Source organism: Micromonas pusilla, assembly GCF_000151265.4.
Source record: "Micromonas pusilla CCMP1545 genomic scaffold MICPUCscaffold_1, whole genome shotgun sequence".
Lineage (NCBI taxonomy): Eukaryota > Viridiplantae > Chlorophyta > Mamiellophyceae > Mamiellales > Mamiellaceae > Micromonas > Micromonas pusilla.
In genome coordinates this window covers 55,771-82,915 of record NW_003315882.1, presented here as the reverse complement: position 1 = coordinate 82,915, position 27,145 = coordinate 55,771, and the positions used below count along the sequence as shown (strand labels likewise).

The 27,145-nt window shown below is 69.5% G+C and overlaps 15 protein-coding genes across 15 annotated transcripts; 7 read left to right on the top strand and 8 right to left on the bottom strand.

The window, feature by feature from the left end:
* Positions 1–152: 152 nt before the first annotated feature.
* On the bottom strand, positions 153–1,852 carry MICPUCDRAFT_46092 (uncharacterized protein; the record flags this gene model as incomplete). Its single annotated transcript, XM_003054727.1, has 2 exons — positions 153–1,508; positions 1,649–1,852. 2 exons carry the CDS (start codon positions 1,850–1,852, stop codon positions 153–155), a joined length of 1,560 nt encoding a protein of 519 aa, XP_003054773.1.
* Positions 1,853–2,192: 340 nt separating this feature from the next.
* MICPUCDRAFT_4402 (uncharacterized protein) lies at positions 2,193–2,681 on the top strand (the record flags this gene model as incomplete). Its single annotated transcript, XM_003055275.1, has 1 exon — positions 2,193–2,681. A coding segment is annotated over one exon (489 nt), but the record flags the coding sequence as incomplete, so codon positions are not given.
* A 1,070-nt stretch (positions 2,682–3,751) lies between these two features.
* MICPUCDRAFT_49809 (uncharacterized protein) lies at positions 3,752–4,393 on the bottom strand (the record flags this gene model as incomplete). The annotated part of the gene is made up of 1 exon (XM_003054726.1): positions 3,752–4,393. The coding sequence occupies one exon, from the start codon at positions 4,391–4,393 to the stop codon at positions 3,752–3,754; it is 642 nt and encodes a 213-aa protein (XP_003054772.1).
* A 297-nt stretch (positions 4,394–4,690) lies between these two features.
* MICPUCDRAFT_49808 (ARID/BRIGHT DNA binding domain protein) lies at positions 4,691–6,907 on the top strand (the record flags this gene model as incomplete). Its single annotated transcript, XM_003055274.1, has 1 exon — positions 4,691–6,907. The coding sequence occupies one exon, from the start codon at positions 4,691–4,693 to the stop codon at positions 6,905–6,907; it is 2,217 nt and encodes a 738-aa protein (XP_003055320.1).
* A 149-nt stretch (positions 6,908–7,056) lies between these two features.
* MICPUCDRAFT_49807 (protein arginine methyltransferase) lies at positions 7,057–8,226 on the bottom strand (the record flags this gene model as incomplete). The annotated part of the gene is made up of 1 exon (XM_003054725.1): positions 7,057–8,226. The coding sequence occupies one exon, from the start codon at positions 8,224–8,226 to the stop codon at positions 7,057–7,059; it is 1,170 nt and encodes a 389-aa protein (XP_003054771.1).
* Positions 8,227–8,791: 565 nt separating this feature from the next.
* Positions 8,792–13,122, top strand: MICPUCDRAFT_49806 (uncharacterized protein; the record flags this gene model as incomplete). The annotated part of the gene is made up of 3 exons (XM_003055273.1): positions 8,792–9,339; positions 9,503–11,163; positions 11,315–13,122. Exons 1-3 carry the CDS (start codon positions 8,867–8,869, stop codon positions 13,120–13,122), a joined length of 3,942 nt encoding a protein of 1,313 aa, XP_003055319.1. The 5' UTR covers positions 8,792–8,866.
* A 53-nt stretch (positions 13,123–13,175) lies between these two features.
* Positions 13,176–14,639, bottom strand: MICPUCDRAFT_49805 (uncharacterized protein; the record flags this gene model as incomplete). The annotated part of the gene is made up of 2 exons (XM_003054724.1): positions 13,176–14,142; positions 14,335–14,639. The coding sequence occupies 2 exons, from the start codon at positions 14,637–14,639 to the stop codon at positions 13,176–13,178; spliced, it is 1,272 nt and encodes a 423-aa protein (XP_003054770.1).
* Positions 14,640–15,111: 472 nt separating this feature from the next.
* MICPUCDRAFT_49804 (uncharacterized protein) lies at positions 15,112–16,008 on the top strand (the record flags this gene model as incomplete). The annotated part of the gene is made up of 1 exon (XM_003055272.1): positions 15,112–16,008. The coding sequence occupies one exon, from the start codon at positions 15,112–15,114 to the stop codon at positions 16,006–16,008; it is 897 nt and encodes a 298-aa protein (XP_003055318.1).
* Positions 16,009–16,187: 179 nt separating this feature from the next.
* Positions 16,188–18,852, bottom strand: ACBP (acyl-coa-binding protein; the record flags this gene model as incomplete). Its single annotated transcript, XM_003054723.1, has 3 exons — positions 16,188–17,183; positions 17,374–18,579; positions 18,727–18,852. The coding sequence occupies 3 exons, from the start codon at positions 18,850–18,852 to the stop codon at positions 16,188–16,190; spliced, it is 2,328 nt and encodes a 775-aa protein (XP_003054769.1).
* A 167-nt stretch (positions 18,853–19,019) lies between these two features.
* Positions 19,020–19,577, top strand: MICPUCDRAFT_13464 (uncharacterized protein; the record flags this gene model as incomplete). The annotated part of the gene is made up of 1 exon (XM_003055271.1): positions 19,020–19,577. One exon carries the CDS (start codon positions 19,020–19,022, stop codon positions 19,575–19,577), a length of 558 nt encoding a protein of 185 aa, XP_003055317.1.
* A 186-nt stretch (positions 19,578–19,763) lies between these two features.
* MICPUCDRAFT_37668 (uncharacterized protein) lies at positions 19,764–20,750 on the bottom strand (the record flags this gene model as incomplete). The annotated part of the gene is made up of 1 exon (XM_003054722.1): positions 19,764–20,750. The coding sequence occupies one exon, from the start codon at positions 20,748–20,750 to the stop codon at positions 19,764–19,766; it is 987 nt and encodes a 328-aa protein (XP_003054768.1).
* A 367-nt stretch (positions 20,751–21,117) lies between these two features.
* MICPUCDRAFT_49799 (uncharacterized protein) lies at positions 21,118–22,443 on the top strand (the record flags this gene model as incomplete). Its single annotated transcript, XM_003055270.1, has 1 exon — positions 21,118–22,443. The coding sequence occupies one exon, from the start codon at positions 21,118–21,120 to the stop codon at positions 22,441–22,443; it is 1,326 nt and encodes a 441-aa protein (XP_003055316.1).
* A 154-nt stretch (positions 22,444–22,597) lies between these two features.
* MICPUCDRAFT_49798 (uncharacterized protein) lies at positions 22,598–23,005 on the bottom strand (the record flags this gene model as incomplete). Its single annotated transcript, XM_003054721.1, has 1 exon — positions 22,598–23,005. One exon carries the CDS (start codon positions 23,003–23,005, stop codon positions 22,598–22,600), a length of 408 nt encoding a protein of 135 aa, XP_003054767.1.
* Positions 23,006–23,556: 551 nt separating this feature from the next.
* On the top strand, positions 23,557–25,602 carry MICPUCDRAFT_46090 (uncharacterized protein; the record flags this gene model as incomplete). Its single annotated transcript, XM_003055269.1, has 1 exon — positions 23,557–25,602. One exon carries the CDS (start codon positions 23,557–23,559, stop codon positions 25,561–25,563), a length of 2,007 nt encoding a protein of 668 aa, XP_003055315.1. The 3' UTR covers positions 25,564–25,602.
* A 65-nt stretch (positions 25,603–25,667) lies between these two features.
* On the bottom strand, positions 25,668–26,925 carry MICPUCDRAFT_45127 (uncharacterized protein; the record flags this gene model as incomplete). The annotated part of the gene is made up of 2 exons (XM_003054720.1): positions 25,668–26,670; positions 26,878–26,925. The coding sequence occupies 2 exons, from the start codon at positions 26,923–26,925 to the stop codon at positions 25,780–25,782; spliced, it is 939 nt and encodes a 312-aa protein (XP_003054766.1). The 3' UTR covers positions 25,668–25,779.
* Between the last annotated feature and the right edge of the window lie 220 nt (positions 26,926–27,145).

The window sequence follows — 27,145 nt, the reverse complement described above, 5'->3', positions numbered from 1 at the left end:
AGCGAGGTTAGCGTCCATAAACGATTTATTATGATAATCTTAATTCGTAGCGAGTGCATTCGTTCGTACCCTTAAGCTCATGATAGTCCGTCGTCGTGCCTCGCCGCACGCGCGCGCCGTCGCTCATCTCGTCTTCTCTCGCTTCCGACCTCTCACGCGGCGCCCGCGCCGCGCGTGCGCTTCGCGATCGGCGTCCCCTCGCTCCCCTTCGGAGGCAAACACAACGCCGCGGTGTGCTGCCCCCCGAACGAGACGTCCACGACGCGCTTACCGCCCATCGCCTTCGTCGGCGCCAGCCTCACCGGCGTCAACGCGTCCGACTGATCCGACCCGCGGCCGAGTTGCCCCAAATCGCCGTACCCCCACACGTACGCGTCGCCGTCGTCCGTCACGCACGCGGACGTGCTCCCTCCCGCGACAACCTTCGTCGCCTTCTTCGAGACCCCGACGACGTGCTCCGCGCTCGAGCGCGGCTCGTCGCTCATCTCGTCGATCCCGGGGAGCCCGAGTCGGCCGTACGCGCTTCGACCGAGCGCGTACACCTTCCCGCCGTCGTCCAAAAGCACCGTGTGATTCTCCCCGCCGTCGCCGGCGACGAACCCTCTTCCGCACAGCGGCGCCACGCGCTTCGGGAAGTACTCCACCTGGTTCGAACCCGCCTCGTTCATGTCGTACGGGAGACCGAGCTGCCCGTACGAGTTCAAACCCCACGCGTACACCTCCTTCGCGCCCGCGACGAACGCCAACGAGTGGTAGCTCCCCGCCGCGATCGCGGTGACGCCGCCCTCGGGGAGGTTCGGCACCTTACACGCCGTCAGCAGCTTCGTCTTCGCGGACGCGTCACGTTTGCTCGTGTTGTCCGCGTCCGCGGGGGGCAGGCGCCCGAGCCGTCCTTTCTCGCCGCAGCCCCAGGAGTAGATGTCGCCGCCGGCGGTTCTCGCGATGACGTGATCCGTCCCGCTCGCGACGCTCGCGATCCGCCCGGCCCGCGTCTCCGGCGAGTACACCGTGATCGGACTCCGCGCGATCTGCTGATCCGGGGTGAACGCCCACAGGCCGCTCGACGTCCGGAACGTGCCCCACGCGACGACGGCGCCGTCGGAGGTGACGACGGCGACGTGCGAGTCCCCGGTGGAGAGATCCACCGCCGCGGCGCCGCCGGGGAGTCGCACGGGCCCGGGCTTCGTCTCCGCGTCCGCGTCATCCTTGTTCGCCTTCCTCCCGAGCGCGCCCTCGTCGTTGACGCCCGCGGAGTACACCAGACCACCGTCGACGATCCACAGCGTGTGCATGCCGCCGCAGACGACTTTCAGCACGGACGTCGCTGACGGCAGCGTGTTGAGGAGTTTCGGTCGGGACAGCTCCATGACGTCTTCGCCGAATCCGAGCTGCCCGGCGTCGCCGGTGCCCCAGAGGAAGGACTCGCCGTGCTTCGCGATCGCGCCCGCGGCGGCGAACGTCGCCGCGGCGTCTCGTTCGATCGCCGCGGCGACGTCCGCGTATTCGTTCTGTCGTGGGGATGGGGAGGACGGGGGAACGGATCTCAGAGAAGAGAAAAAAACAAACGAAATCGGGGGATCGAAATCTCGAGTTCGGCGTCGCGCCGCGGGCGGGGCGTCGAAGACGATTCTCGCGGCTCGAGACGCACCCGGAGCTGCCTGGAGAACTTCTCGTAGTCCGCGACCTCTTTGTCGAACCTTCGCGTGGGATTCTGCGTCAGCTTCCGCGTCAGGTCCGCGACGAACTGATCGTTGAGCGCCCTGCGGATCGCGAGGTAGTGACGCTGTCGCGCGGGCTCGACCGCGGGAGCGGGGGCGACGGCGCCATCGTCGTCGCGTCCGCGCTTGACCATGACGACGACGGGTGCTCGTGAGCTCGATCTCCGCGCGCGGCGTCGCGCGGTCGGCCTCGAGCGCGCGCGAGCGAAGTGATGGCGGTCTGCGCGGCAGCTCGAGTAGAGACCGCGAGTTCATTAATTCGTCGCGTCGCGTCGTCGTCGTCGAAAATTGCATCAGTATTTGGGACGCGTCGCCGCGATGTCGCGAGCGGGCGCGACGACGTTCGACACGTCCTCTACCGGACGGTTCGGCTCCACCGTCCGCGGTAGCGAGCTCACGTCGCGATACGACGGCGACGCGACCGCGAAGGGCGTGCACCACGGCCACGGCGTCTTCGATTACCCAAATGGGTATTTCTTACGCTACGAGGGCGGCTTCGTCGACGGCGCGAAGCACGGCCGCGGGATCCTCACCTTCTCTGACGGCGGCTCGTACGACGGCGAGTTCACACGGGACGAGATGACGGGGATCGGGAAGAAGACGTGGGCGGACGGGAGGTGGTACGACGGCGCGTGGGTCGAGGGCGAGATGCACGGGTACGGCACGCACTGGTCGCCGTCGGGCGAGTGGTTCGAAGGCGACGTCGCGCGCAACGTCCGCGTCGGGAAGGGCGCGCTCACGCGCGCGAACGGCGACACGTACGAGGGCGACTTCGCGCGGAACCGCCCGAACGGGCGCGGGGTGGAGACGATCAAGGCGACGGGGGAGCGGTACGAGGGCGACGTCGTGGACGGCGCGCGGCACGGAAGAGGGACGTCGTCGACGCCCTTCGGCGACGCCGACGCCGACGAACGCAGTACGTACGACGGCGAGTGGAGCGAGGGGTCGCGGCACGGCCACGGCGAGGCGTACGACGCGGAGAGTAAGGTGAGCTACGTCGGGGAGTGGGCGCGCGGCGTTCCGGTGGCGTTGCCGACGGTGGCGCGGGCGGCGGCGGCGGCGGCGGCGGGCGGCGAAGAAGAAGAGGCGAAGGAGGTCGGCACGAAGGACGCGCCCGTCGCGTGCGTCGCGGGGAGCGCGATCCCGGAAGGCAGCGCGGTGATTCAAGCGCGGGTGCCTTGGAAGCCGAAGCCGAGGGAGGAGAAGGCGAAGGCGGACGACGCGCCGGGCGCGGAGGCGCGCGAGGAGGAGGAAGAGGCGAAGGAGGAGAATAAGGAGGAAGAGGCGAAGGAGGAGGAGGTGCAGCCTCCCGAGGACGGCGGCGGCGAGATCGCGACGCACGAGACCGGACGTCTATTCCGATGCACCCTCCACGCGGGCCTGCGGTCGCTCCCGGAGCCGGAACCGCCCGCGGAGGGCGAGGAAGGCGAAGGCGAAGGCGACGGCGAAGCCGCGGCGGAGGCGGCGGCGGAGGCGGCGGCGGAGGTGAGACTGCTTCCCATACGACCCCGTTCGCGTGGTGCACGCCGTTCCTTAAGGACTTTTCCCGTCGTCACTCTTCACCCGCGCTTCCCTTTCAACGTTTGACCGGTAAGACGTTCGACTGACCGATCGCTTCACCCACGCAGTCGTTCGAGGCGGCGGCGGAAGAAACCGCCGCCGCCGAGTGGGTCTACGGCGAGGAAGCGAAGATCTACGGCGGCGACGTCCGCACGAAGAAAGGCGTCGTGGACTTGCGTCACGTCGTCGTCCACCGCGAGGTCGCCGCGGGTTTGTACACCCTGCGCGTGAGGGACGTCACGGAGGGCGGGTACGGCGAGCACGGAAGATGCGGCGACGTCGCCGTCGTGTTGGACGTCGCCGCGAGTCCCGCCGCGGAGGAAGATGGAACGTCAACCGGCGCGGGCGAGGGCGAGGAGGGCGAGGCCGCGACCGAAGCGGCGGAGTGATGTCGGAGGTAGAGACTTTGCTATCTTATTAGTTAGGTGCATGGGATCGAAGGAGCCGCGCGTGAGTTCTGCGGTAAGTTCTCATCAGCCGTGCCAGCAAGACGAGTCTCCCTTTAACCATCGCTCGTCCAGCGCGCGCATCGTGCACTTGAACGGCTTCTTCCCGAGCTTCTCGTTCACCTCGTTGTGCCGCTCGCACAGCCACGTGGAGAGCGCCTCGCGGCTCTCCACCCTCGGCGGCGTCTTCCCCATGTCCTCGCGGAAGTCCGCGGCGCAGTGGTCGCACGGGTACAGCAACCCGAGCGCGTCGAAGAATCGCCTCGCCTGGACGCGATGCAGCGCGCTGGGGTCGTCGGGGTAGTACGCCGCCATCGTGTGCAGGAGCTTCCACGTCCCGACGCCGAGCTCTTCTTTGTCCACCGGGCACGGTTGTTGTTGTTTCGACGACGACGACGAGGAGGAGGAGGAGGAGGAGGAGGAGGAGGAGGACGCGCGCTTCAGCATCGCTTTCATGTCGTCCTTCACCGCGCAGACGGGCTTGTCGCACTCGCCGTCCTTCGTCGCCTTGGACGGCGCGGCGGGGGCGGTCGGCGTCGGCGTCGACGTCGGCGCGGGCGCGGGCGCGTCGCCGCCGACGTCGCTCGAGGACGGTTCCGTCGCCGCGGCGGCGGCGGCGACGGGGATGGTCGCCGCCGCCGCGGTCGCCTTGGAGCCGCTCGCGCCCATGGAAGTGAATTGACGAGTGGCAGTGCTGCTGCTGTCTTGTCTGCTTCCGTCCTCGCCTCGTTCCCGCCGACGCCGACGCCTGCTCTCAGATCCGCGAGCGCGGAGCCGAAATCGGCGACGAGGTCGGCTGGAAGTCGGCGACGAGACGTCGGCGCGAAGGATTTCGAGGGACGCGTCGCGGACGTCGTCGTCTCTCCGTGGTGTGCGCAGGTCGAGCGCGAGACGCCGTCCATCGCGGCGATGCGGGCGGAAGCGTGATCATCATCGTCGGTCGATAATCGCCGCCGCGGCGTCGGCATGGCTCGGTTGGACAAGCGCGTCGCCGCGTTCGGCCCTCCTCGCGAGGCGCCGCCGCCGCAGCCCCCGCCTCGGATGCCGCCGGGGAAGCTCAAGGTCAAGCTCGTGCGCGGCGGCGGGCCGTCGTCCGCGTCGCCGTCGCCGTCCGCGAGCGGCGCGCGAGCGGGGAACCAACCGACGGCGACGCACTCTAAGAAGCCGACGCCGCCGCCGACGCGAGGGACGAGCGCGGAGCCGGAGGTGGAGCGCGCGTCGCCGCCGGAACCGGAACGACGCGACGGCGGCGGCGACGCGTCGACGTCGTCGTCGTCGTCGTTCGAGCGCATTCTTCGCGCGTTCCACGACGCGCGCGGCGTGAAGTTCCGCGTCCCAATCTTCGCGCATCGCGCGTTAGACCTTCGGAAGGTGTACGTGGAGGTGCGCGCGCGGGGCGGGCACGACGAGGTGTGCAAACACAAGCGGTGGTTGGAGGTGTCGCGGACGCTCGGGGTGAATCTGACGGGTCTCACGAGCGCGGGGTTCCAGATGAGGAAGAACTACGAGGCGTGTTTGCTCGCGTACGAGAGGAAGGAGACGCGCGGCGGGGATGACGGCGACGACGACGACGACGACGACGACGACGACGGCGGCGACGAGGAGGAGAATTCCGACGGGGAGTATTCCGACTCGGACGACGCGCGCGAGGCGCGGAAAGTGCGCCTCCTCAGAGAGCGCGTCCGCTTAGAAGAGCTCCAACTCAAGCTGAGAGTCCTCTCCGCGAAGGAGGCGTCGAGGAAGAAAGTCGTCGCGGAGACGGCGGGCGGAGGGAGAAGCCGCGGGCGCGCGCGCGGCGCGGCGTGGACCGGCGTCTGGGTCGCGTACGGCGCCGAGCGTCCGGCGGGCGCCGCCGACGCGATTTTCGCGCGGGAGATTCCGCGGGCGCGCGACGGCGATCGTCCGCGGTGGGCGCAGTGCCAGGCGTGCCGCGGGTGGCGCGATTTAGGGACGCCGCCGGGAAGAGGGCGCGCGTCGAGGGGGCGGCCGCCGCGCGCGCGGCTCGCGGCGGCGCCGGCGACGAGAGGAAAGTACAGCTGGACGACTTCCGCGGCGGCCGTCGTCACCGCGAAGGATTTACGCGACGCCGCGCTCGACGCCGCGAGGGAAGGCGACGCCCGCGCCGCGGGCGTCGTGTTCGTCGACGACGACGGGAACGACGTCGAAGAAAACGCGCCGTGCGCGGTGGATCACCTCGCCGCCGCCGCCGTCGCGCTCGCGACCGACGCGCCGTTGGCGTCGCTGTCATCGTTGGACGCGATGGCGGCGGCGGCGGCGGGGGAATCGCTCTATCAGATAGAGTGCGCGATCGTGGACGACGTGATCGAGGAAGCGGTGGACGACGTCGTGGACGCGGCGGAGCGGGAGGAGGCGGAGGAGGCGGAGAAGGCGGCGGCGGCGGCGGAGGCGGCGGAGGCGGCGCCCGTCGCGACGAACGTCGACGCGCCGCCCGACGAGAAGAAGGAGCCGCCTCCGACGCCGCCGATGAACCCCGTCGCGCCGCCGAGCCTCCGCCTGACGTTCGTCCTCCGGAAGCCCGACCCGGCGCCGGCGCCCGCGCCCGCGCCCGCGCCCGCGCCCGCGGCGTCGGACGACGCGTCGTCGGACGAGGGCGAGGGCGAAGGCGACGACGAAGACGACGACCGCCCCGAGTTCCCCGCCGACGTCTGCGGCTGTGTCCCCGCGGTCCCGAGCGGGTGGTCGCGTTGGGAGGCGATCAGGAAGAATCCGGCGAACAACGGGTCGTGGGCCGCGGACTGTTACTATCGTACCCCCGGCGGTGACGGCGACGGCGGCGGCGGCGCGGGCAAGGCTTTCGTGTTGCGATCGGACGAGGAGATCTCGCAGTTTCTCAAGGCGGACGCCGCGGGCGGGTTCCTCCTGTACGCGCACCTGTCCATGAATGACTTCATGTGCAAGCCCTTCACGCGGTTGCGGATCCAATCCCGCGGAGGGGGCGGCGCGGCGGCGGCGGCGGCGGCGGCGGCGGCGGCGACGACGACGACGGCGACGGAGGAGGACGCCGGGGAGGTGCGCGTGACGCACCACTGGAGAGAGCTGCAGCCCGGCGGCGCGGAAGCGCTCGCGCGCGCGAGGGAAGCCGCCGCGGCGAGACGAGGCGTGAAGCGGCGACGACGGCCGGACGAGCACGACGTGAGGGAGGACGATCCAGACGTGTGGTGACGACGACGACGACGACGACGACCAAAGGCGCGGGAAGGCGCGCGAGGACGAACGACGAAACGAAACGCGATCAACAAAAAAAATCACAACTCGCGCGTTAGATACTGTATCCACGCGATGAAACCATACCATACCATACCTCGCCGCGCCTACTCGATGTGCCACACGTTGCTGCTCTCGCCGATCTCCTCGTTCGGCTTCCCCTGCTCCTCCCCTTGCTCCCACGTGAGTTTCAAATCGTACAGACGCTGGTTCTCGCGCTTCCGCTTCATCTCTAAACGACCCCACACCGCGCCCCCGTCGCTCGGTTTGATCCCGCGCTCGAGATAGAACGCCTGCTGCCCCCAGTGCGTCGCCCCGTTCGCGTCCGGCGCGGTCGTGAGCTCAACCTCGGTCTCGCACGGGTTTTGTTTGCTCCCTTTGAAATGCACGTCGAACCACCCGGCGAACGCGCCCACCTCGGAGTTCCCCATCGCGTCCAAAACCGTCAACGAAAACGGCGCGTCGACGCTCTTCATCTCCTCCAGCGTCACGACGTTCAGGTCGTACTCCTTGACGACGCACGGCGCGCCGAGGAGCTGCGAGGGGTTGATGTCGACCCACGCGGAGGTGTTAAGAAAAAACTCGCGCTGTTCCTTCTCGAACGTGTCCGTCAGCGCGGACATGTCCACGCCGTAATTCTCCCGCGTGTCGTCCACGAAGTTGTCCCACCCGCCGCACGAGTCCTCGAAGTCGTTGTACTTCTGGTTCGCCGTGTTCGTGCGAATCGGCGCGAGAAACATCCGCGCGTTGGACGGGAACAGCGCCCCGCCTTCCTTCATCCACTTATCCCTCGCGACGATGACCGAGTCGAACATGCTCTCTCTCAGAAGAAAGTACCCCATCCACTCGGAGATGATCACGTCCACTTTCTCCGGGAGCTCCACCTCCTCGACCGTGGATTGCATCACGGTGATGACGTTCTCGAGCCCGTTCGCGGCGATGAGCTTCCGCGCGTGCGTCGCCATGTAGGTGGCCTCCACGGCGTAGACCTTCTTCGCGCCAGCTTGCGCCGCCCAGATGGCTAAGATTCCGCTGCCCGTGCCCACGTCTAGGACCACCTTGTCCTTGAACGCGCGCGGGTTTTTCCTCACCGCGTCGTAGTACGCGTTCATCCTCTGCGTGTCTTCGAGCATGTCCTTCTGGTGGTACAGGTATCCGTACGTGCAGAAGTAGTTGGCGAAGTCCGCGTCGCCGATCTTGTCCGGCTTCTCGAGGACGAGATCGGAGTCTTTTCGCTCGTCGGACGCGTCCGCATTAGTATCGGAGGACGGCGCCATGACGCGAAGCGGCGAGGGACGCGACGTCGGGCGGCCGAGGGTCCGCGCGCGCGGGGTGACGCGCGAAGACGGGAGGTAGCTGCGCGCGCTGTGGATGGATGGATTTCGACGCGACGGGGGGGTAGGGCGCGTGGGTGATGAGTAAAACGCGTGAATGAAGAGCGACGGCGCCGCCGCGCCGATCGCGGAATCGAATCGCGCGCCGATCGATCGGTCGGATCGCCGCGCTCGAGGGGGAAACGAGCGGCCGATCGCGGACGCACCGCTGCGCGAGGCGTCGCACGTGAGCGCTCGAGAGGAAAGCGCGCGCCGTTTCGAACGACGGAAGCGAGGGCGGCGCTCGGTCGAGAGGCGCGGCGGATCGAGTGACCGCCGATCTCGCCGGGCGCCGACTTCTATCATATTGCACGCGTTTCGACAGCTCTTCGCGTTTTCAAAGCCCCGCCTCGTTCCGTCCGACGCTAACACTTCGCGGGGCGCTCGATACGCGGCGCGAGACGAACGCCGTGGCGAAGGCACGTCGTCGCGCGTCGCCTCTCTCTCGCGCGGATCACTCCGCGGCCGCGATCGACCCCCGCGCCCGCGCCCCCGTCGCCGTCGCCGTCGCCGTCGTCGCGCGCGTCGCGTCGTCGTCGTCAAAATGTTCACCAAGCTGAGCAAGACGCTCACGGAGGCCATCAACGCGTCGCCGAACGTCGACGAGCTCTCCCGCCGGCTCGGCACCCCGCGCGTCGTCCCGCGCGTCGTCGCCGAGTACGGCGGCGTCCACAGCGCGACGTGCGCGGACTACGACGCGACGCAGCGATTGCTCGCGCTCGGCGTCGACGTCGGCGTGAAGATCCTCGGCGGGAACGGCCTCGAGGCGCTCCTCGCGACGACGTCGCACGTCGAGCCCGCGCGATCGGTCGCGTTCGTCCCCGCCACCGCGCGCGTCGTGCGCCTCTCCGTGGACGGCGGCATCGACGTGTGGTGCCTCCGCGCGCAGCGGTTGCTCGCCGCGACGCGATGGCCCGGGCCGGAGGAAGTCGCGTGCGTCTGCGGGATGCGTCGCACGCCGTTCGTGCTCGTCGGCTTGAGGCGCGTTCTATCTTACACTGGTCCCCATACGACCGCGTCGGCGTGGTGAACGCCGTTCCTTAAGGACTTTCTCTAACCCCGGCGTGTCTCTCCGCCCAGGGTCCCTCGGTTTCGATCCCCGCCCGCGACGCGTTTCAACTCCTCCATCTGACGCCTTTGAACTCCACCCCGACATTCGCTTGTATGGAACGCGCCTCAGCGACGGCCGGCTCGCGACGCTCGCGGTGCAGCCGGGCGCGTCGGACGCGGGAGGCGTGCTCTCGCCGCGCGCTTACGCGGTGTCGCGCGCGGACGCCACGGGCGACGCGCTCGCGACGCCGTCGCCGCTCGTCGCGATCGCGCCGCAACCGGGCGCGGAGGCGAGCCGCGTCGCGCTGACGTACGAATGCGGCGACGTCGTCCTCTTCGACCTGCATCGCCGCCGGCCGGTGGCGACGGCGAGGGCGAGCTCTTCGTCTCGTCCCATCCGCGCCGCGGAGTGGGTCGGCGCGAGCGGGACGTCCCTCGCGACCGCGCACGACGACGGCGTGGTGACGCTGTGGAAGCTACCGAGCGCGCGCGCGCATCGACGCCGCGGCGCCAAGCCGTTTGCGATATCGGCGACGCGCGCGTGGCGCCCGCACGGCTCGGAAGGCGACGACGACGAGACAGAGTTCGCGCCGTGCCGCGCGATCCTCGCGCGCGCGAGGGGGGGCGTCGGGGCGCCGTACGCGAAGGACGGGAAGGCGGCGGACGCCGTGATCGCGGTCATCGGCGGCGAGCCGTTCGCGTCGCTGGACCCGGTGAGGGTGGCGTCTCTGGCGTTTGATCGCGACGTCGAGAATTTCGCGCCGCGCGCGGGGGTCCCGACGGCGTCGCTGCCGTGGTTCGGGCCCGTCGTCGCCGGCGCGCTGGCGCCGCCGTCGGGGAGGCACGACACCGCGGCGAGCGCGGTGATCTTGTCCGAGGGCGGGCAGCTGCACGTGCACGACGTGCGGGCGTTCGCGGACGGCGTCGGCGACGAAATTTCATCATCAGACGCGGCGGCGGCGGGCGGCGAGAGCCCGCGGGCGGATCCGTCGCTCACCGGGTTCGGCGACGCGCCGTCGACGCCCACGTCCGCGTCGTCGCTGCCGACGACGGAGGCGCTGGAGCTCCTGCCGAGGATCGACCCCACGTCGATCCCGTCCATCGCGATCGCGGCGGACGCTTTCGTCGGTCTCTCCCCCGCCGCGAATCCGGACGACGGCGAGGCGGCGAAACGCAAACGATGGGGCAGCGCGTGGCCGATGTCCGGCGGCAGAGAGTTTTTGCGCGGGAACGGCAACGGCGCCGCGACGCGGCACGTCGTCGCCGCGGCGGAGGGCGGCGGCGGCGGCGCCGTGCGCGTCGCCGTCGAAGGCGGGGGCCGCCTGACGCAAATCGCGACGGCGCGACCCGGGATCAACGCGGGGATGTCTCCGAGAGACCGCGCGGTGACGCGGTGCCACGTGGCCCTCGGCGGCGCGCTGCTGTTCATCGGCCGCGCGTCCGGCGCGGTGGAGGTGCACACCACGCTGCCCGTGCCGGCCGCGAAGGCGAATCTCGTGCGGCAGCTGGATTCGTCGTTGGACCTCGCGATGGCGTCGTCGTCGTCGGACGACGCGTCGGACAACGCTTTGTCGGACAACGCTTTGTCGGACGGGGGCGTGCGGTACAAGCTCGTCGGCGAGCTCGGCGTGCACACCGCGCCGATCACGTGCATCGTCACGGACGCGAGGTGCGCGAAACTCGCGGTCGGGGACGCGAGCGGCGACGTCACGGTGACGGACTTGACGCGCGGGGAGATGAAATTTCACCTCGGCTTAGGCGCGTTCTATACACTGGTCCCCATACGACCCCGTCGGCGTGGTGAACGCCGATCCTTAAGGACTTTGCCCGGCGCGTCTCTCCGCCCACCCCCCGCTTTCAATCCCCGCCCTCGGCGCCTTTCAACTCCAACTGACGCCTATGAACTCAACCCCGACGTTCGCTTGTATGGAACGGCCCTCAGTGTTCACGCGGAAAGACGGCACCGCGGAGGCGGTGAGCGCGATGCACTTCTGCCCGCCCGTGGTCGGGCACGAGCCGGTGAACGACCCGTGGCGCAAGCGTCGCGAGAGCGGCGGCGGCGACGTCGGCGGCGACGCGGAGGGCGTCGGCGATGCGGAAGAGAGCGAGGAAGAGAAGGAGTTGCGGACCGGCGCCGTCTCCGCGGCGGCGGCGTTCGACGCGCGCGCCTCGGACGCGCTCGTCGTCACGTCGTCCACCTCCGGCGTTGGGTTTATATGCAACTACGCCAGTCGCTTGATCGGGAAGGTGGCGCGCCCGAAGAGCGAGTCGCCGTCGCTCGCGGTCGCGCCGTTGACCGCGGGCGGCGTCTGCCCCGGCGGCGACGCGGCGACGACGCCGGCGACGACGTTGTGGTGGGACGCGACGGATGAAAACGGTCGACCGACGAACGTTACCCCCACTCCGCGCGGGAGTCAGTCGCTCGCGACCGACGGCGGTGACCAACAGCTGAACGCGTACACGGCCTTCGTCGGCGTCGCGAGCTCGACGGCGATTCGCGTGTACCCCGCGAACGGCGCGGCGAAGGGCGAGCGGCACACGGTGAAAAAAGTCACCCCGGAGGAATCGCTCGTCGCCGCCGCCGTGGTCGTCCCGCGCGACGCGGAAGCCGAAGCCGAAGCCGAAGCCGAATCGGCGGACGGAACCCACCGTCCGCGCGTCGCCGCGATCGCGGCGGCGTCGAGCCACGGACGGCTCATGACCTGGTCGCTCCCGGGGCTCGTCCCGCTCGCGATCGTCGGCCCGACGCCGCCGCTCTCCGCGGCGGATTCGATCGGGTTTTGCCGCGACGCCGGCGTCGTCCTCGCGCTCGCCGGCGGCGGCGCGTCCGTCGCGAAGCTCGCGCTATCGCCGCCGTACACGGGCGCGCCGAGCAAGCAGCGAGGCGGCGAGGTGGAGGACAACGAGAGCGGGGTGGTGTTGTACGACGACGACGTCGCCGCGGCGGCGGACGCCGCGGAGGCGGCGCTCTCGGCGCTCGCCGTCGACGCCGCGAACGAATCCGGCTCCGGCGCCGCCGGCGAAGACTCGGGCGCGGGCGGCGGCGGCGGCGGCGGCGGCGAGAAGAAGAGCGCGAGCGCGGGACGAGCGCTGAGTTTTTTCGAGCGCGCGAAAGCGAAAGCGTCGGACGCGATGGACAAGGCGAAGGAGAAGATGGCGGAGCTGTCGCTCCCGGCGGAGGACAAGGAGGACGCGAACCGCGTGTTCACGGAAGCCGACCTCGCGATGTTGTTCGCGGAGGCGGAGGAGGCGCCGCGGGCGGCGCCGGCGCCGGCGGCGGCGACCGGGGCGAAGAAGGCGCCGTCGTTGCCCCCGAGGGCCGCCGCGGCGGCGGCGGCGGCGACGGCGGCGGCGGCGGCGACGGCGGCGGCGGCGGCGACGAGGGCGAAGCCCGCGGCGAAGACGAAGTCCCCGAAAGCGTCCGCGGCGTCGTCATATGACGACGCGAACAGAAGCGAACTGTTCCGAACGTCCTCCGGCGGCGGCGCCGCCTCGACGTCCAAGCCCGTGGGCAAACAGAGCGCGGACGACATCCGAGCCAAGTACGGCAAAGGAACGAAGGCGACGTCGTCGACGAACAAAACCGCGAGCGGCGTCGCCGCGTCGATGGAACAGACGCGGAACAAGCTCGCGGAGAGAGGCGAGAAGCTCGAGCGTCTGCAGGATAAGACCGCGGCGATGCAATCGGACGCGGACGACTTCGCGTCGCTCGCGGAGCAGCTCGCGAAGAAGAACAAGTCGTGGTTCTGATGGACGCGCCGCCGTAGTGTCCTTTCTCGCTAGCTACTAAAAGGGTTGAATGTCTACTCGGCGAATTCTTTCGCTTTCGCTTTCGCCGCCGCCGCCGCGGATTCTTTCTCGCTCTGTCGCGCTCGATACTTCGGCAAGACGCTCGCCAGCGTCAACGCGGAGGCCAACCCGACGCCTCCCACGACCGCGGCCCCGCCCGCGCCGACGAGGAACGGCGTCGCGCCGACGCCTCGGACCACGGACGCGGACGTGCTGAGCCCGACGCCCGCGAGCGCGGTGCCCACAAACGTCGGCGCGAGCTCCCCTCCGACGTACTTCACCGTCGTCCGCCACCGCCGTTCTAACGTCTCGCGGCGTTTCAGTTTCAGTTTCTCCTCCTCCTCCTCCTCCTCCTCCTCCTCCTTCTCCTTCTCCTCGTCGTCGTACCCCGCGGCGGCGGACGCGAAGTACGCGTCGCCCGCGCTTCGAAGCGCGGAGACGCTCAGAAACGCGAGCAGGAACGGCGGGATCGCCGCCGCCGTCTTCACCCCATAACCCCCTTTGCCGTGCGCCGCCGCCAGCGCCGGTATCGCCGCCGCGAGGAGCAAATTCCTCATCAGCTTCGTCACCGCGGCCACCTTGTACGCCTTCTCGTCGCCGTACCGCTGCTCGTACGCCATCCCCGCGCCCATGACCTGCGCGGTGTCGTGCACCGCGAGCCCTAAGAACAACCCCGCCGCCTCTGGGCAATCCGCGAAGAAGTACCGCGCGACGTACGGCAGCGTCAGCATCCCCGCGGTTCCGAACGCGACGACGTTGGCGACCGCCACCGCGGTCTCCGCCTGCGTCGCCGCGATCGCGGGCGACAGCGCGCCGATCGCGGTGACGCCGCATATCGACGTCCCCGCCGCGAGAAGACTCCCGAGCTTGGGCGCGAGCGAAAAGGTAGCCGCGAGTCGAGGGATGAAGAAGAGGCCCGCGCCGACGGACGTCAGCGCGGCGGGCACCGCGAACGCGCCGAGCTCGCCCACCTCCGTCGCGCTGTATGTGGTGTGGAGGAGGGTCGCGTTCCAAGGGACGTCGGGTTGGAGCGCGGGGGCGCGTCAGTCGGAGTCGCGAGGCGGGCGTCGCGGCGTCGGGATCGATCGATGAAGTGATGAAAGCGAGGGGCGCACGTGTGATACTAATCAACTAACACGCGAGAGGACGCGCCTGAGCTTCGTGCCCATGCACACGATGCCCACCTTCAGGAGCCGACCCGACGCGACGGCGATCCCCGGGCGCGTCGCGGACGGCACGAGGCTCACTCCACCCGGCGCGTTGTTCAGCGCCGCGCCGAGGAGGATCGCGACCGGGACGGCGCTCACGGGGGTTCCGGTTGCGATCGAGACGCGCGACGCCACCTCCGCGGAGGCGACGAAGACCGCGGTGGCGAAGACGACGCCCGGGACGCAGGCTCCGAGCTCGTCGCGGAGCTTGGCTCCGAACGACGACGACGACGCGGGCGGCGGCGGCGGTGGCCTCGTCGTCGTCGTCATCGAGCGACGCCACGCGGGGCGCGTCGTCGAGGTCCGATGACGATGACCGCGGACTACGACGTCCGACGTCGTTCGCGGCGGCGGCGTCGCGACGCGCGAGTGCGACGCCGTCGAAGCGGCGCTCGCGGAGGGCGACGGACGCGTCCGCGCCGCGGCGGCCGCGGCGGCCGCCGCGACGCGCGCGGCGCGTCGAAGCATCGCGCGTGCGCGGGGGGGGGGCGGCGCGCGCGCGACGACTGCGGACGGCTCCCGCGGAGTCGGCACGTTCGAGGTGTGTCACGATAGATGAGGTCGAGTAGTTTTGCGCGTAGTACGAAAACCCGGCTTCAAATCGTATGAGCTTTCCCCTCAAAACTGAAGCACGGAGACGGGTGGCTCTGGAGCGTCGGAGGTGACGTCGACGCTCGCTTTTCCGGGGAGGGCGACTGATGAATCATAAAACGCCTCGCGCGACGCACGACCCACGCGCACGATGTCCATCGCGTTCTCCGTCTCCGCGGCCGCGGCCGCGCCCGCATCCCGCGCGCACACCGCGTCGTCGCGTCGGTACGACGAGGCCGTCGCCGCGCGCGCGAGGAAGCCCGCGTCCGTCCTCCTCTCCCCCTCCTCGCCGTCCAAGTCCTCGGCGCGCAAGCCGAAGCGCGGCGTCGGGCTCTCCGCGACGACGACGGAGACGGAGACGGAGACGTCGGCGGAGGCGTCCACGTCCGAGTCAAAAGCGAAGTTCGACGTGTTCTGCGCGGAGCAGATGGTGGACGAGGCCGCGATGCTCGCCGCGTCCTCGTTCGCGATCGCCCCGAGCGATCTCATCGCGAAGACGAAAGCGATCCTCGCGGCGAACAACGGCGCGGAGAACCCGGCGCTGCTCGCGTCCGACTTCCAGTTCGTCGCCCCGGTCGTCGGCCCGCTCCCGAAGGAGAGGTTCCTCGAGGCGTTCGCGGGGTTCAAGATCGAGGAGGGGTTCCCGGACGCGAAGTTTAACTATTACGCGTTTCGAGTCGACCCGTTCGAGCCGTCGCGCGTGTGGTACGACACGCGCTTCGTCGGCGTCAACTCCGGGGATCTCGTCGGGGGCAACTTGAAAGCGACCGGGAAGAGGGTCGAGGCGCCGCCGCAGGCGTGCAGCATGCGGTTCAACGCGCGCGGCGAGTGCGAGCAGCTCACGGTGGGGTACGTCATGGACAAGCAGATCGGGAACACGGGGGGGCTGGGCGGGGTGTTTGGGATTCTGTACACGATTGGCTACGGGCTGCCGTTCCCGGAGGCGCAGCCGTGGCAGAAGAGCGTGCAGTACGACCTGTTCCAGAAAGTGAGCGGGTTTTCGAGCGAGCTGCAGAAGTTCGTGAAGGGGCTCTCCGGCGGAGACTGACCCCTGAGATGTTATGAAGGGGGTACCGCACGCGCACGCTGTAAGAAGAGTTTATTGTCACGAAGAGTTTGTCGCGTCGCGTAGAGACACGGCGGCAAAAGTCCTTAAGGATCGGCGTTCACCACGCCGACGCGGTCGTATGGGAACCAGTGTATAGAACGCATCTCGTCGCGTCGGCGTCACGCGTTCTCTTCGTACTCTGGCGCGTCGCCGGCGATGAATCCCCACAACCCGCGCCGTTTCCCTCCGCCGCCGCCGCCGCCGCCGCCCGCGAGCTCGTCCTCCGCCTCCCTCGCCGCGCGCGCTCGCGCGCTCCGCGTCGCCGCCGCGGCTTCCGCTTCCTCGTACTCCCCGATCTTTTTCCTCAGCTGCGCGACCTCGAGCTCGAGCCGCAACGTCTTCGCTTGCTCGTCCGACAACGCGAGCTTCGTGGCGGCGGCGTCGCGTTCGGACATCGCCAGGCGCGCGCGCAAGGACGCGACGTCGTCGTCGTCGTCGCCGCCGCCCGCGTCGCCGCCGCCGCGCGCGGTGACACCCCGCGGCGAACGCGGCGTCGCTGGCGCCGGCGAAGACTTCGACGTCGCCTCCGCGGCGCCCGCGCTCGCGCGCGGCGACCGCGCGCGCGGACTCCTCGCGGCCGCGAGCGCGATCGGATCGAAAATCCCGCCCATCGGGTTCGACGACGCCGCGACGACGTCGTTCGTGAAGAGCCGCGCGCGCTCGCCGCTCTCCTCCTCTTCGTCTTCGTCCTCTTCCGCGGCGGCTGCCTTCGTGGCGGCGGCTTCAATCTCCGCGGCTCTCGCCGCGACCGTCTCGGACTCTGTCGGCTTCCACAACACGCTGACGTCGGCGCCGTACCGTTCGCCGTCGTACCCTCCGAACGCGATCAACGCCGCGCCGTCGTGCGCGCTCGACACGGTCAACCCCTCGCTCGCGACCGCGTGCCCTGGTTTCAAGTTCCCCGTGCGCACCCACTCGAAGACGCCGTCGCTTCGGGACACGCGCAGCGCCGCGGTGTCGGCGGCGGCGCCGCCGGCGCCGCCGCCGCCGGCGATGAACCACCACCCGTCCGTCACGACCGCGGCGGCGCCGATCCGCGCGCTCGGGGGATCCCCGCGCGGCGTGACCTCGCGCCACGCCATGAGGTCGACGTCGAGGGCGAAGAGCGCGTCCGTCTGGGTCGTTCCATACAAAGCGAAGTCGGGGTGGAGTTCAAAGGCGTCAGAAGTGGAGTTGAAAGGCGTCGAGGGCGGGGATTGAAAGCGGGGGGTGATGGGCGGAGAGATGCGCCGGCAAAAGTCCTTAAGAATCGGCGTTCACCACGCCGACGCGGTCGTATGGGGACCAGTGTGAGATAGAACGCACCTCTCTCCCCGCGCCGCCTTTCGCGACGCCACCGAAGACGAACACCTCGCCGTGGAAATACGCGGCGACGTGGTGGCTCCTCGGCGTGAACGACGCCGGGGCGAACACCGCGCCGGGGGTGCTCCAGGACCCGGTGAAGGCGCCACCACCTTTTTCCGCGCCACCTTTCTCCACGTCGTCGTCGATGCGTAACACGTGCACGTCGCCGAGCAGACGCCCGCGGAGATCCTCCCCGCCGAATACGACGATGGACGTCGCCGCGCCGCGCCGCGCGACGACCGTCGCGGTGTGCCCGCCGCGCGCCCGCGGGGCGTCGTCGCCGCCGCGCAGCGCGAGCGTTCGCCACCGCCACGGCGCCGCGGACGCGGTGTCTAGGATCCAAACGTCGCACGTCGCGTCGTCCGCCTCGCGCGGATCTCTCCCCTCGAACCCGCCGACGACGACGATTTTCGCGCCGACGACGACGGCGGCGTGCCCCGACCGTCTCCCGAACGACGGTGACGGTTCATCTTCTCCCGCGGCGGTTCCGGTTCCTCGAACCGCCGCTTTCCTCCACGTCAGCGTCGGGACGTGCAGCGCGTGCACGTCCCCGGCGCGCCGACCGCCGCTGGTGCCGCCGATCGCGTACAGCTCGTCTCCGACGACGACCGCGGCGTGGTCGTACCTCCCGCGCGGTACGTCGCCGGAGACGCGTTCGCTCACGACGCTCCACGCGCCGTTCGCGACCGCGCCGGAGATCTTCCCGAGGAAGCGCCCCAGCGACGTGTTCGCGGTCGGGATCGCGCGCTTGGACGGCGACGGCGCCGGCGATGACTTCGGTTTCGTCGGCGCGAACGTCGTCGTCGGGGAGTCGTCGGCGTCGGCGTCGATCGCTTTATTCAATCGAGATCGTTCGCTCGTGGACGCGATTTCCTCGCCCGCGCGCGCGTTGTCGTCCGCGTCCACGTTCGTGTACCTCCCCGTGACGTCCATCATCGCCTCGGCCGCCTTCTGCGCCGCGGTGGTCACCTCCGCGACGCGCGCGGGATCTTCGCCGTCGGTGACGAGCTGGAACCAGTTCGCGTTCTCCTCTTCGAGGGTCTGGACGTAGTGTCGCATCGCGTCGGGCTTGGACATGTCCTTCAGCGTCGTCCACGCCTGCCACTTCGCGGTCTCGATCGCGTTCCATCCCCACGGCTTCGCGTCCACGCACGGGCCCGCGGTGACCTGAGATGACGAGCGGCGTAGTAGAGGGAGGGGACGTTCGTCGGTGGTCGTTCTGCCGCGCGTGATCTGAAGGAATCGCGCGAGGCGGGGAGGAGGAGAAACGCGAGGACGCGTCCGACGATCGTTCGGGCGACCGCGCGCGCGCACCTGCTGATAGAGCGCGTACAGGAGCAACCGCGTGTCGTTGCTCACGGCTTTCGCGCCGACGGGCGGCGACGCCGCGAACCCGACCGCCGCGTAGAAGCGGTTGGGATACGGCAGGCGTGATCCCATGTGCGCGGCTCGCAATGAATTGGAATTCGCTGACAGGACGACGCGACGACGAAGCGGCCGCGCCCGCCACTTTTTATTTCGAGTGGCGCCGCCGCCGCCGCGCAGTCTACGCGCCGCGCCGCACGGTCTCGATCCCCCTCCTCCCCACCCCCGCCCCTCCTCGCGGCATGCCGAAATCTAAATCCGCGGCCACGCCGAGGGCGCGGCCGAACGTCCTCATCACCGGCACCCCCGGCACGGGGAAGACCTCCCTCGCGGAGCGCGTCGCCGCCGCGTGCGGGATGCATCACTACGACGTCAGCGCCGTGGCGAAGCGCGAGGACATGTGCGAGTCGTTCGACGAAGACCTCGACACGCACGTCATCGACGAGGACAAAGTCTTGGATCACATGGAAGAGAAGCTCGGCGCGAGCGACGGCGGGATCGTCGCGGACTACCACTCGTGCGACCTGTTCCCGGAGCGATGGTACGACCTGGTCGTCGTCCTGACGTGCGACAACTCGATCCTGTACGACCGACTCGCCGCGCGCGGGTACGCCGAGGCGAAGATCACGAAGAACGTGGAGTGCGAGATCTTCCAGGCGATCGCGGAGGAGGCGCGGGAGAGCTACGCGGAGGACGTCGTGAGGGTGTGCGCGAGCGAGACCATCGAGCAGATGGAGGCGAACGAGGCGTCGGTGAAGGCGTTCGTGGACGCGTTCGACGACGGCGTCGGCGGCGCGTGACGCGTCGCCTCTTCACGCGCGGCTGTGCTGCAGGTATTAGCGTTTCGTCGGTCGCGCTCGCCCTACATTCGCGCGCGGGGATCACACTAGTAATAATATTGGTAATAATAATACGATAGACTACAGTAAGATGAGAGCGACGACGCGGCGACGCGCGCGACTGGACTGCGCGGGGGCGGTTTATCATCACCGCACTTCACTCTGCTTCACGCGCATCGGCGGCAGGTCGACGAAGACGGAGCTCCCCGAGTAATCCTGGTCGTCGCCCACGCCGTCCTCGCCGTCGCTCAGCTTCTCCGCCTTAAACACACCCACCATCCGCCACTCCTTGCGGAACCCCCATCGCGTCTGCCGAAGCAGCAGCGTCCCCCGGCTGCTCACGGCGCCGCCCCACGCGCTCGCGCGGAAGTGCAGCGACTCGTTCGCCGGCAGCGTCACGTCGCCCTTCTCCATCCCCGTCGTCATCAGCACGTCAAACTTCAGCGCGTCGCCCTCGAGTCGCCACCTCCCCTCGGACAGCTTCATCGGCAAGAACGCGCCGGTCGCGACGACGCGCGTCACTCCGCCCTCCGCGAGCTCGATCGCGATTGGCGCGATGACGCGCACGCCGCTGGCGGCCCAACTCGGCGGCATCCACGTTCCGCGCTCGCGGCCGACGTCTAGCGTGAGCCTCCAGCGCGTGCCGATCAGCGCTTTCGACGCGGCGCCCTCGAGACCTAGCCGCTTCGTCACCTTCGACGAGCGGTCGTTCGCCTGGCGCATTCGAATCGCCACCGCGGCGATGACGCCCCACTGAAACGCGGCTCGGCCCCATCGTCTCACGTCGATCTTGTTTCGTCTCTCGTCCTCCGCGGCGCCGTCGCCGACCGGATCCGACTTCACGAACAAGTCCGAGTACGCGCCGTCCTCCGTCCCGTCGTCCGCCGCGTTCAACGACAGCGGAACGCCGCGCGCGGACGACGGCGACGGCGCGGCCGCGAGGCGTCCGCGCGCGCCCGCGCGGGCGTCGCGCTCGGCCATCGTCTGCGGCTCCTCCGAGATGACGCGCTCGCGCTCGAGGCGCTCGAAGTACGAGAGGCTGGTGCCGTAGCCGCCCGCGAGGGCGGCGGGGAGATGCGGCGACGACAGCGCGATCGTCGCGATCGTCGCGATGGACGCGATGGACGCGGTCATCGGGTCGCGCGAGGAGGAGGACGGCGGCGCGGCCGATCTCCTCGCGTTCGTCGATGAGGATGCGTTCACGTCGGCATCGTCGTCGCGCCGCGCGCGCGCGGAGGCGTCGGCGACGCGTCGCGCGGCGCGAGGGGCGCGGCGCGCGCGCTGACGGCGGCCGAGCGCGACGCGCGAGGAGGGGGTCGACGCGGGCGACGCGGCTCGCATCTGCCTCGCGCGGGGTGGGCGCGTCGCGCGGCGCGATGCGATATGAAGGATCTTGATCTGTTCTTCGACGCGCGCGCGCGCGGGTCGTGGGGATTGAGGTATGATACTACCTGGACAGATTCGAGCGCGCGCGCGCGAGGTCGCCGGCGCCGCGTCCACGATGCCCGACCGCGCGTCGTCGCGCGGGCGCACGCGGAAGCGGACGACGACGACGGCGATCGCCGCGCTCGTCGTCGCCGTCTTCTTCCTCGCGTCGCCGTCGCGCGTCGCCGCGTCGTCGTCGTCGTCGTCGTCGATGGAGAAGTTCGCCGCGAGCTCGGCGAATCCGTCGCAGCCTCCGCCGCCCGAGGGCGACGTCACGGACGAGGACCGCGACGCGTTCGCGTCTCGCGACGCGCGATGCGCGGCGTGCCAGAGGCTCGTCCTGCACCTCGACGAGAACCTCCTCCCGAGGGCGTTCGACGAGCGCGCGAGGGCGGACGCGTCGTCGTCGTCGTCGTCGTCGTCGTCGTCGTCGTCGTCGTCCGGATCGTCGTCCTACGGGCGCTACGAAGCCATCGTCGAGGAGGAAGTCTCGAACGCGTGCGCGGCGAGCGCGATACAGCTGTCGCCGCGCGTCCGACGCGCGTGCCGCGACATCCTGGACGCGCACGAGGACCTTCTCGTGGACGTGTGGTACCGGAGGGTGATACAGGAGGAGGACTGGAACATGAACTGGGGGTTTTGCGCGACGTCGGGCGGTCTCTTGGCGCCGAGGTACGCGTGCGCGGATGCCATCGCGCGTCTAGAAACGCCCCAACTTGAGGCGTTAGAGCAGCACGCGAAGCTGGAAGGCATGCGGCAGCCCGAGTCCGAGAGACTCGAGGGGACGAAGCCGAAGTATCAGTCGCAGCCGCCGGCGGAGCGCGAGCCGCGCGCGGGGGAAATCGGCGTCGTCGTCGGCGCGGACTTTCATCGCCGCGTCGTCGCAGACGACGCCGCGGACGCGCTCGTGTACTTCGCGTTCCCGACCGCGAACCCGAACATCGACGCCGCGACGGTTCACGTCCTCTCGACCGCCGCGAAGGCGTTATGTAACGACACGGACGCGACCGTCACGATCTCGCGAATCGACGCGGAGAGAAACGAAGTCCCGCACCCGTACGGCTCTCACGTCTCGGGACCGACCGTGATGCTGTTCCCGGCGGGGAGAAAACACAAGCCGCGGCTGCTTCGCATGCGCGGCGAGGACAGCGGAAGCGTCGCGAACGACGACCCGGAGGCGGCGCCGACGCTGGGTGACGTGCTTTATCAGATGCGCGAGAACGGCGGCGATCCTCGGAGCAGGGCGCGCGCGGGCGAGGCGATGATTCGCGCAGACGCGGGGGAGCTGGAGGGCGAGGGACGCGCGGAAGCCGCGGAGAGAGCCGCGGCGGCGGAGAAGAAGAAGAAGAAGGAGCGCGCGCGATCGCCGCGAGGAGGAGGAGGAGGTGGAGACGAGCTGTGACGCGATGCGCGTTTTATCGACTGCGGTGGGCAGGTGGCGTCGCGACGACCCCCCCCACCGCGGCGTGGTCTAGACTAGCTAGCTAGGAAGTGTGTGTAGTTCGGATTACAAAAAGACTGAGCTCTGACCCATCCGGGCTAAACATGTGACCTAGCTAGGAAGTAGCGGTACCTTCGAAGGCGGCGGCGCGCGGATAGCAACACGATCGACGGTCGTTATCCTCCTCGCGCGCCGCGACCTCGAGACGGGTGAGACGCGGGGCGTGAGAATGCACCGCGTTCTCGTCCTCGATCTCGAAGATCCCGCTGTCGAGCGAGCGCGCGACGCCGTCCTTCTTCGCGCGCCGTCGCGCCGCCGCGATGGCTCGCGCGCGCAGCGCGTTCTCCGCCTGCGCGTTCACGCTCGCGCGCGCCATCCTTCGCGCGCGCTCCGCCTGCTCCGGGGTCTCGCGCGGCAGCGCGCTCATCCGCGCCCGCATCTGCGCCTCGAGCATGGCGCGCTGGCGGATCTCCGCGATGTCCGGCGTCGACGCCGCCGCGGCGTCCGCGTCGACGGCGGTCATCTCGCCGAGCGGACCTTTCGCGACGCGACGGTATATTCTCCCGAACTGCTGGACGCGAACGGACGACGCCCAGATCCTTCGACGCCGCCGCCGCGCGCCGCCGCGCGGCTCTCTTCTCTCTCTCCGCGCGCGCGGGCGCCTCCTCGAGACTCGATGGCCGCGTGCTCCGCACTCGGGCGCGGCGCGTCCGCCCCCCTCGCGCGGCGGCTCGTTCGTGCCGCGCGCGCCTGTTACTCTGTCCGCAACCTCGAAGAGTCGGAAAGTCAAAAGTGTGTCACGTCAGCTGTCTCCTCAGCCGTCGAAAGGACCTTTCGCAGCCGAGAAGCTCGACGCGATAAATTTTGTCTGACTAATTGCCCATACGGCATCCGCGCGGTGCCCTGTGCGTTTTCATCGTCGACCGGTCGGCCTGACATGTGTCACCCGCGAGCCCGATCGGATCACGCGTCAACGAATGTTTGAGTTGAGCGTTATTCGAAGAAGAGACGAAGTCGAGGACAGCGAAAGCGACAGCGCGCGACGCGGAGGCGCGTCGGGCGGGGGCACGCGCGATGCGCGTCCCTCCCGCCGCCCCCGCGTCGCCACCGCCGCCGCCGCGGCCGCTGCGCGTGCTCGTGATCACTCTCGAGTTCGCGGCGAGCACGTTCAGCGGGAACGGCGTGTACGCGCGTTCGCAGGCGCGCGCGCTCGCGCGCGCTGGGCATCGCGTCCTCGTCGTCTCCGGACGCCCAGACGACCTCGACGACGCCGCCGCCGAATCCGCCGCCTCCGATCCCACCGCGGACGACGACGACGCGAGCCGACCGATCGTGCGGACGGTGCCGGTCCCCGCGGCGACGTGGGGGCGGCTCGACGCGTCGTGCGGGCACGCGGCGTTCGCGTCCGCGGCGGCGGCGTCGCGCGAGATCACGCGCGCGATCGCGTCGCACGCGCCGGAGGTCGTGCTCGGCGTGGACTGGTCGTCCTACCCCGCGTGGGCCGCGCTCCGCGACGCGCTGCCGAGCTCGATCTCGCAGCAGCCTGTACCGCCGTTCGTGTACTCCAACTTCCGCGTCTTCTCGCGGACGGACGACGCGCGCGGGACGCATCGAGCGCTGGAGGCGGCCGCGGTGGCGGGCGCCGCCGCCGTCGTCGCGCTGTGCGAAGACGACGCGGACTTCGTCGCCGCGCGGCTCGCGCCGCGCGGCGCCGCGGTCGCGCCGTTCGTCGTGCTCCCGCCGCTGCGCGAGGACGTCCGCGCGATGGCGACGGAGATGGCGAGTGAAGAAGAAGAAGAAACGCATGGAGATGAGGCGTTACCGCGACGACGGTACGTGACGTGCGTCGTGAGGCTCTCCCCGGAGAAGGAGCCGGAGCGGTTCGTCGACCTCGTCCGCGAGTTACGCGCGCGAGGAACCTTCGACGACGATGGACGTAACGGCGACGACGCGTGCGTTACCACCGCTTCCTCCTTAACGCCCGTGCTGTGCGCGTCCACGAGCGGCGCGTACGCGGACGACATCCGCGCGAGGTTCGTCGAAGCGTCCGGCGGAAAGGGAAAAGTCGTCGCCGACTTTGTGGACGCGCGCGGGCTGCGCGACGTCTTCTCGAGGACGACGCTCAACGTCCATCCGTGCGCGAGAGACGCGTACGGCATGACCGTCGTCGAGGCCGCCGCGTTCGGCGCGCCGTCGATCGTCCAAGGCGGCGGGGGCGTGGGGTGCACGGGCTTGGTCGGGTTCGAGGACGCGTTCGTGCGCGCGGATTGGACGGCGGCGGCGGCGGCGGAGGGCGGCGGCGGCGGCGTCGCGGGCGTCGCGGACGTCGCGCGACGCGCGCTCGCGGACGCGGACGCGCTTCGGGCGATCGCCGCGCGCGCGAGGACGGCCGCGCTGGCGTGGGACGAGGCTGCGAACGCGTCCGCCGTCGCGGACGTTCTGAGGCAGGTCGTGGACGCGCACGGTGCGAATGAAACGGTCAGAAGGTGGACGTTACCGTCGGAGGAGGAGCAATGCGCGCTCGCGCCGATTTGGGCGAATCCCGCGCTGTCGATTCTCGTGAACGACCACTGGGTGACCATACGACGCGCCGAGTCGACGGATACTCCGACGGATATCGGCACGGATACCGTATTGCCTCTCGGGACGTACGTCGTCCTGACCGCCTATAATCCGATGGGAAAGCGGACGGACGACGCCGTCAACGCGGAGAGGCACGCGCGGCTGCGCGCGCGGCTGGCGTCGTCGTCGTCGCCGGCGCCGGCGCCGCGCGCGGTGTTCCAATCGCGCTCCGTCGACCCCACGGGCGGCGCGGACGCGTGGCACGAGCCCGGGGTCGCGGTCTTATTGCCGACGGATCCGAGCGAGGCCGCCGCGGTGCGCCTGCGCGCGATGCGGCTCGCGCGCGGGTGCGGGCAAGCGGGCGCGTACGAAGTCGTCGTCGGCGGCGACGAAAAAAACGTCGACGTCGCCGCCGCGGTGGTCGCGTGCTTTCCCGGGTTGGAGACGCTGACGTGTGAAAACGTGCGGATGCGCGTGAGCGACGTGATGAAGGCGACGATAGAAGAGATAGCACCGTAGGTTAGGTAGTTTATTTACGTAGTGCTTAGTCTGCTGTCCTTTCGACCAAAGCCTACCTGTTACGGTTTCGCGTTGTATGCGGACTCCGATAGTAGGATACAGTTATGCACTCCGATCAAATCGATCGGGGATTTTCCGATTAAAAATGTTTTAAAGGAGTATTTCATCGCGAGAGCCGATCAAACATCCTCGAAACACAGACCCGGGCCGGGGCCCTCAGACCATCTTCCTCTCCTTGAAGATTTGGTGCATCGCCTCGCCCATGCCCGCCGGGGACGGCACGACGGTCACCCCCGCAGCCTTCAGCGCCGCGATCTTATCCCCCGCGCCGCCTTTACCGCCCGCGATGATCGCCCCGGCGTGACCCATCCGTCGTCCCGGCGGCGCGGTCAGCCCGGCGATGAACGACACCACGGGCTTGGTCGTTCCCGACGCTTTGATGAACTCCGCCGCCTCCTCCTCCGCGGTGCCGCCGATCTCGCCGATCATGATGATCCCTTCGGTCTGGTCGTCCTTCACGAACTTCTCGAGGCAGTCCACGAAGTTCGTGCCGTTGAACGGGTCGCCGCCGATGCCGACGACCGTGCTCTGCCCTAACCCGCACGCCGTCGTCTGGTACACGGCTTCGTAGGTGAGCGTGCCCGATCTGGACACGACGCCGATCCGTCCGGGCGTGTGAATGTACCCCGGCATGATCCCGATCTTGCACTCGCCGGGCTTGATGATCCCCGGGCAGTTCGGACCGATGAGCCGCGTCTTGCTCTGCGTCATCATCGCCTGCTTCACTCGGATCATGTCGTGCTGCGGGATGCCCTCGGTGATGCACACCACGAGGTCTAACTCCGCCTCCACGGCTTCGAGGATCGCCTTCGCGGCGAACGGCGGCGGAACGTAGATCGCGCTCGCGTTCGCGCCCGTCGCGGTCTTCGCCTCCGCGACGGTGTTGAAGACGGGGAGGCCGAGGTGCGTGCTGCCGCCCTTCTTGGGCGTCACGCCGCCGACCATCCGCGTGCCGTACGCGATCGCCTGCTGGCTGTGAAACGTGCCATTCTTCCCGGTGAAGCCCTGGACGAGCACCTTCGTGTCCTTGTCCACGAACACCGCGGGCTCGGACGCGCGCGCGGAGGACGCGAACGCGCGCGCATTCGCGACGATCGCGTCGAGCTGGCGAGAGAGGAGGAGGAGGAGGGGACGTCAGGACGGCGGATCGCGGAGGGCGCGCGCGACTTTTCGAAGGGGCGCGGAAGTGGACGGATTCGTTCGTCCGTTCGCGTAACAACGGCGATCGCGGTCGCGCGGGGGGAGGGGGCGCACCGGCGCGATGCGATCGAGCGCGCGCGCGCTGGCTCTTCTCAGCGCCATGGCGGGCGTGTGGAAGAAGAGTTCGGAGGACGCGACGCGTGTGCGCGCGCGGGAGAGGTGGCTTCGCGGCGACGACGCTTCGCGATCAGAACGATCGTCGTCGACGACCTGCTCCGCCGGCGAGTCATCGAAGCCAGCGCAAGTCGAACGTTGTGAACTTCGCTTCGTCCAAGTAGCGGTCACGTCAGTGGTCATCGCGCGCGACCCCCCCCCCCCCACG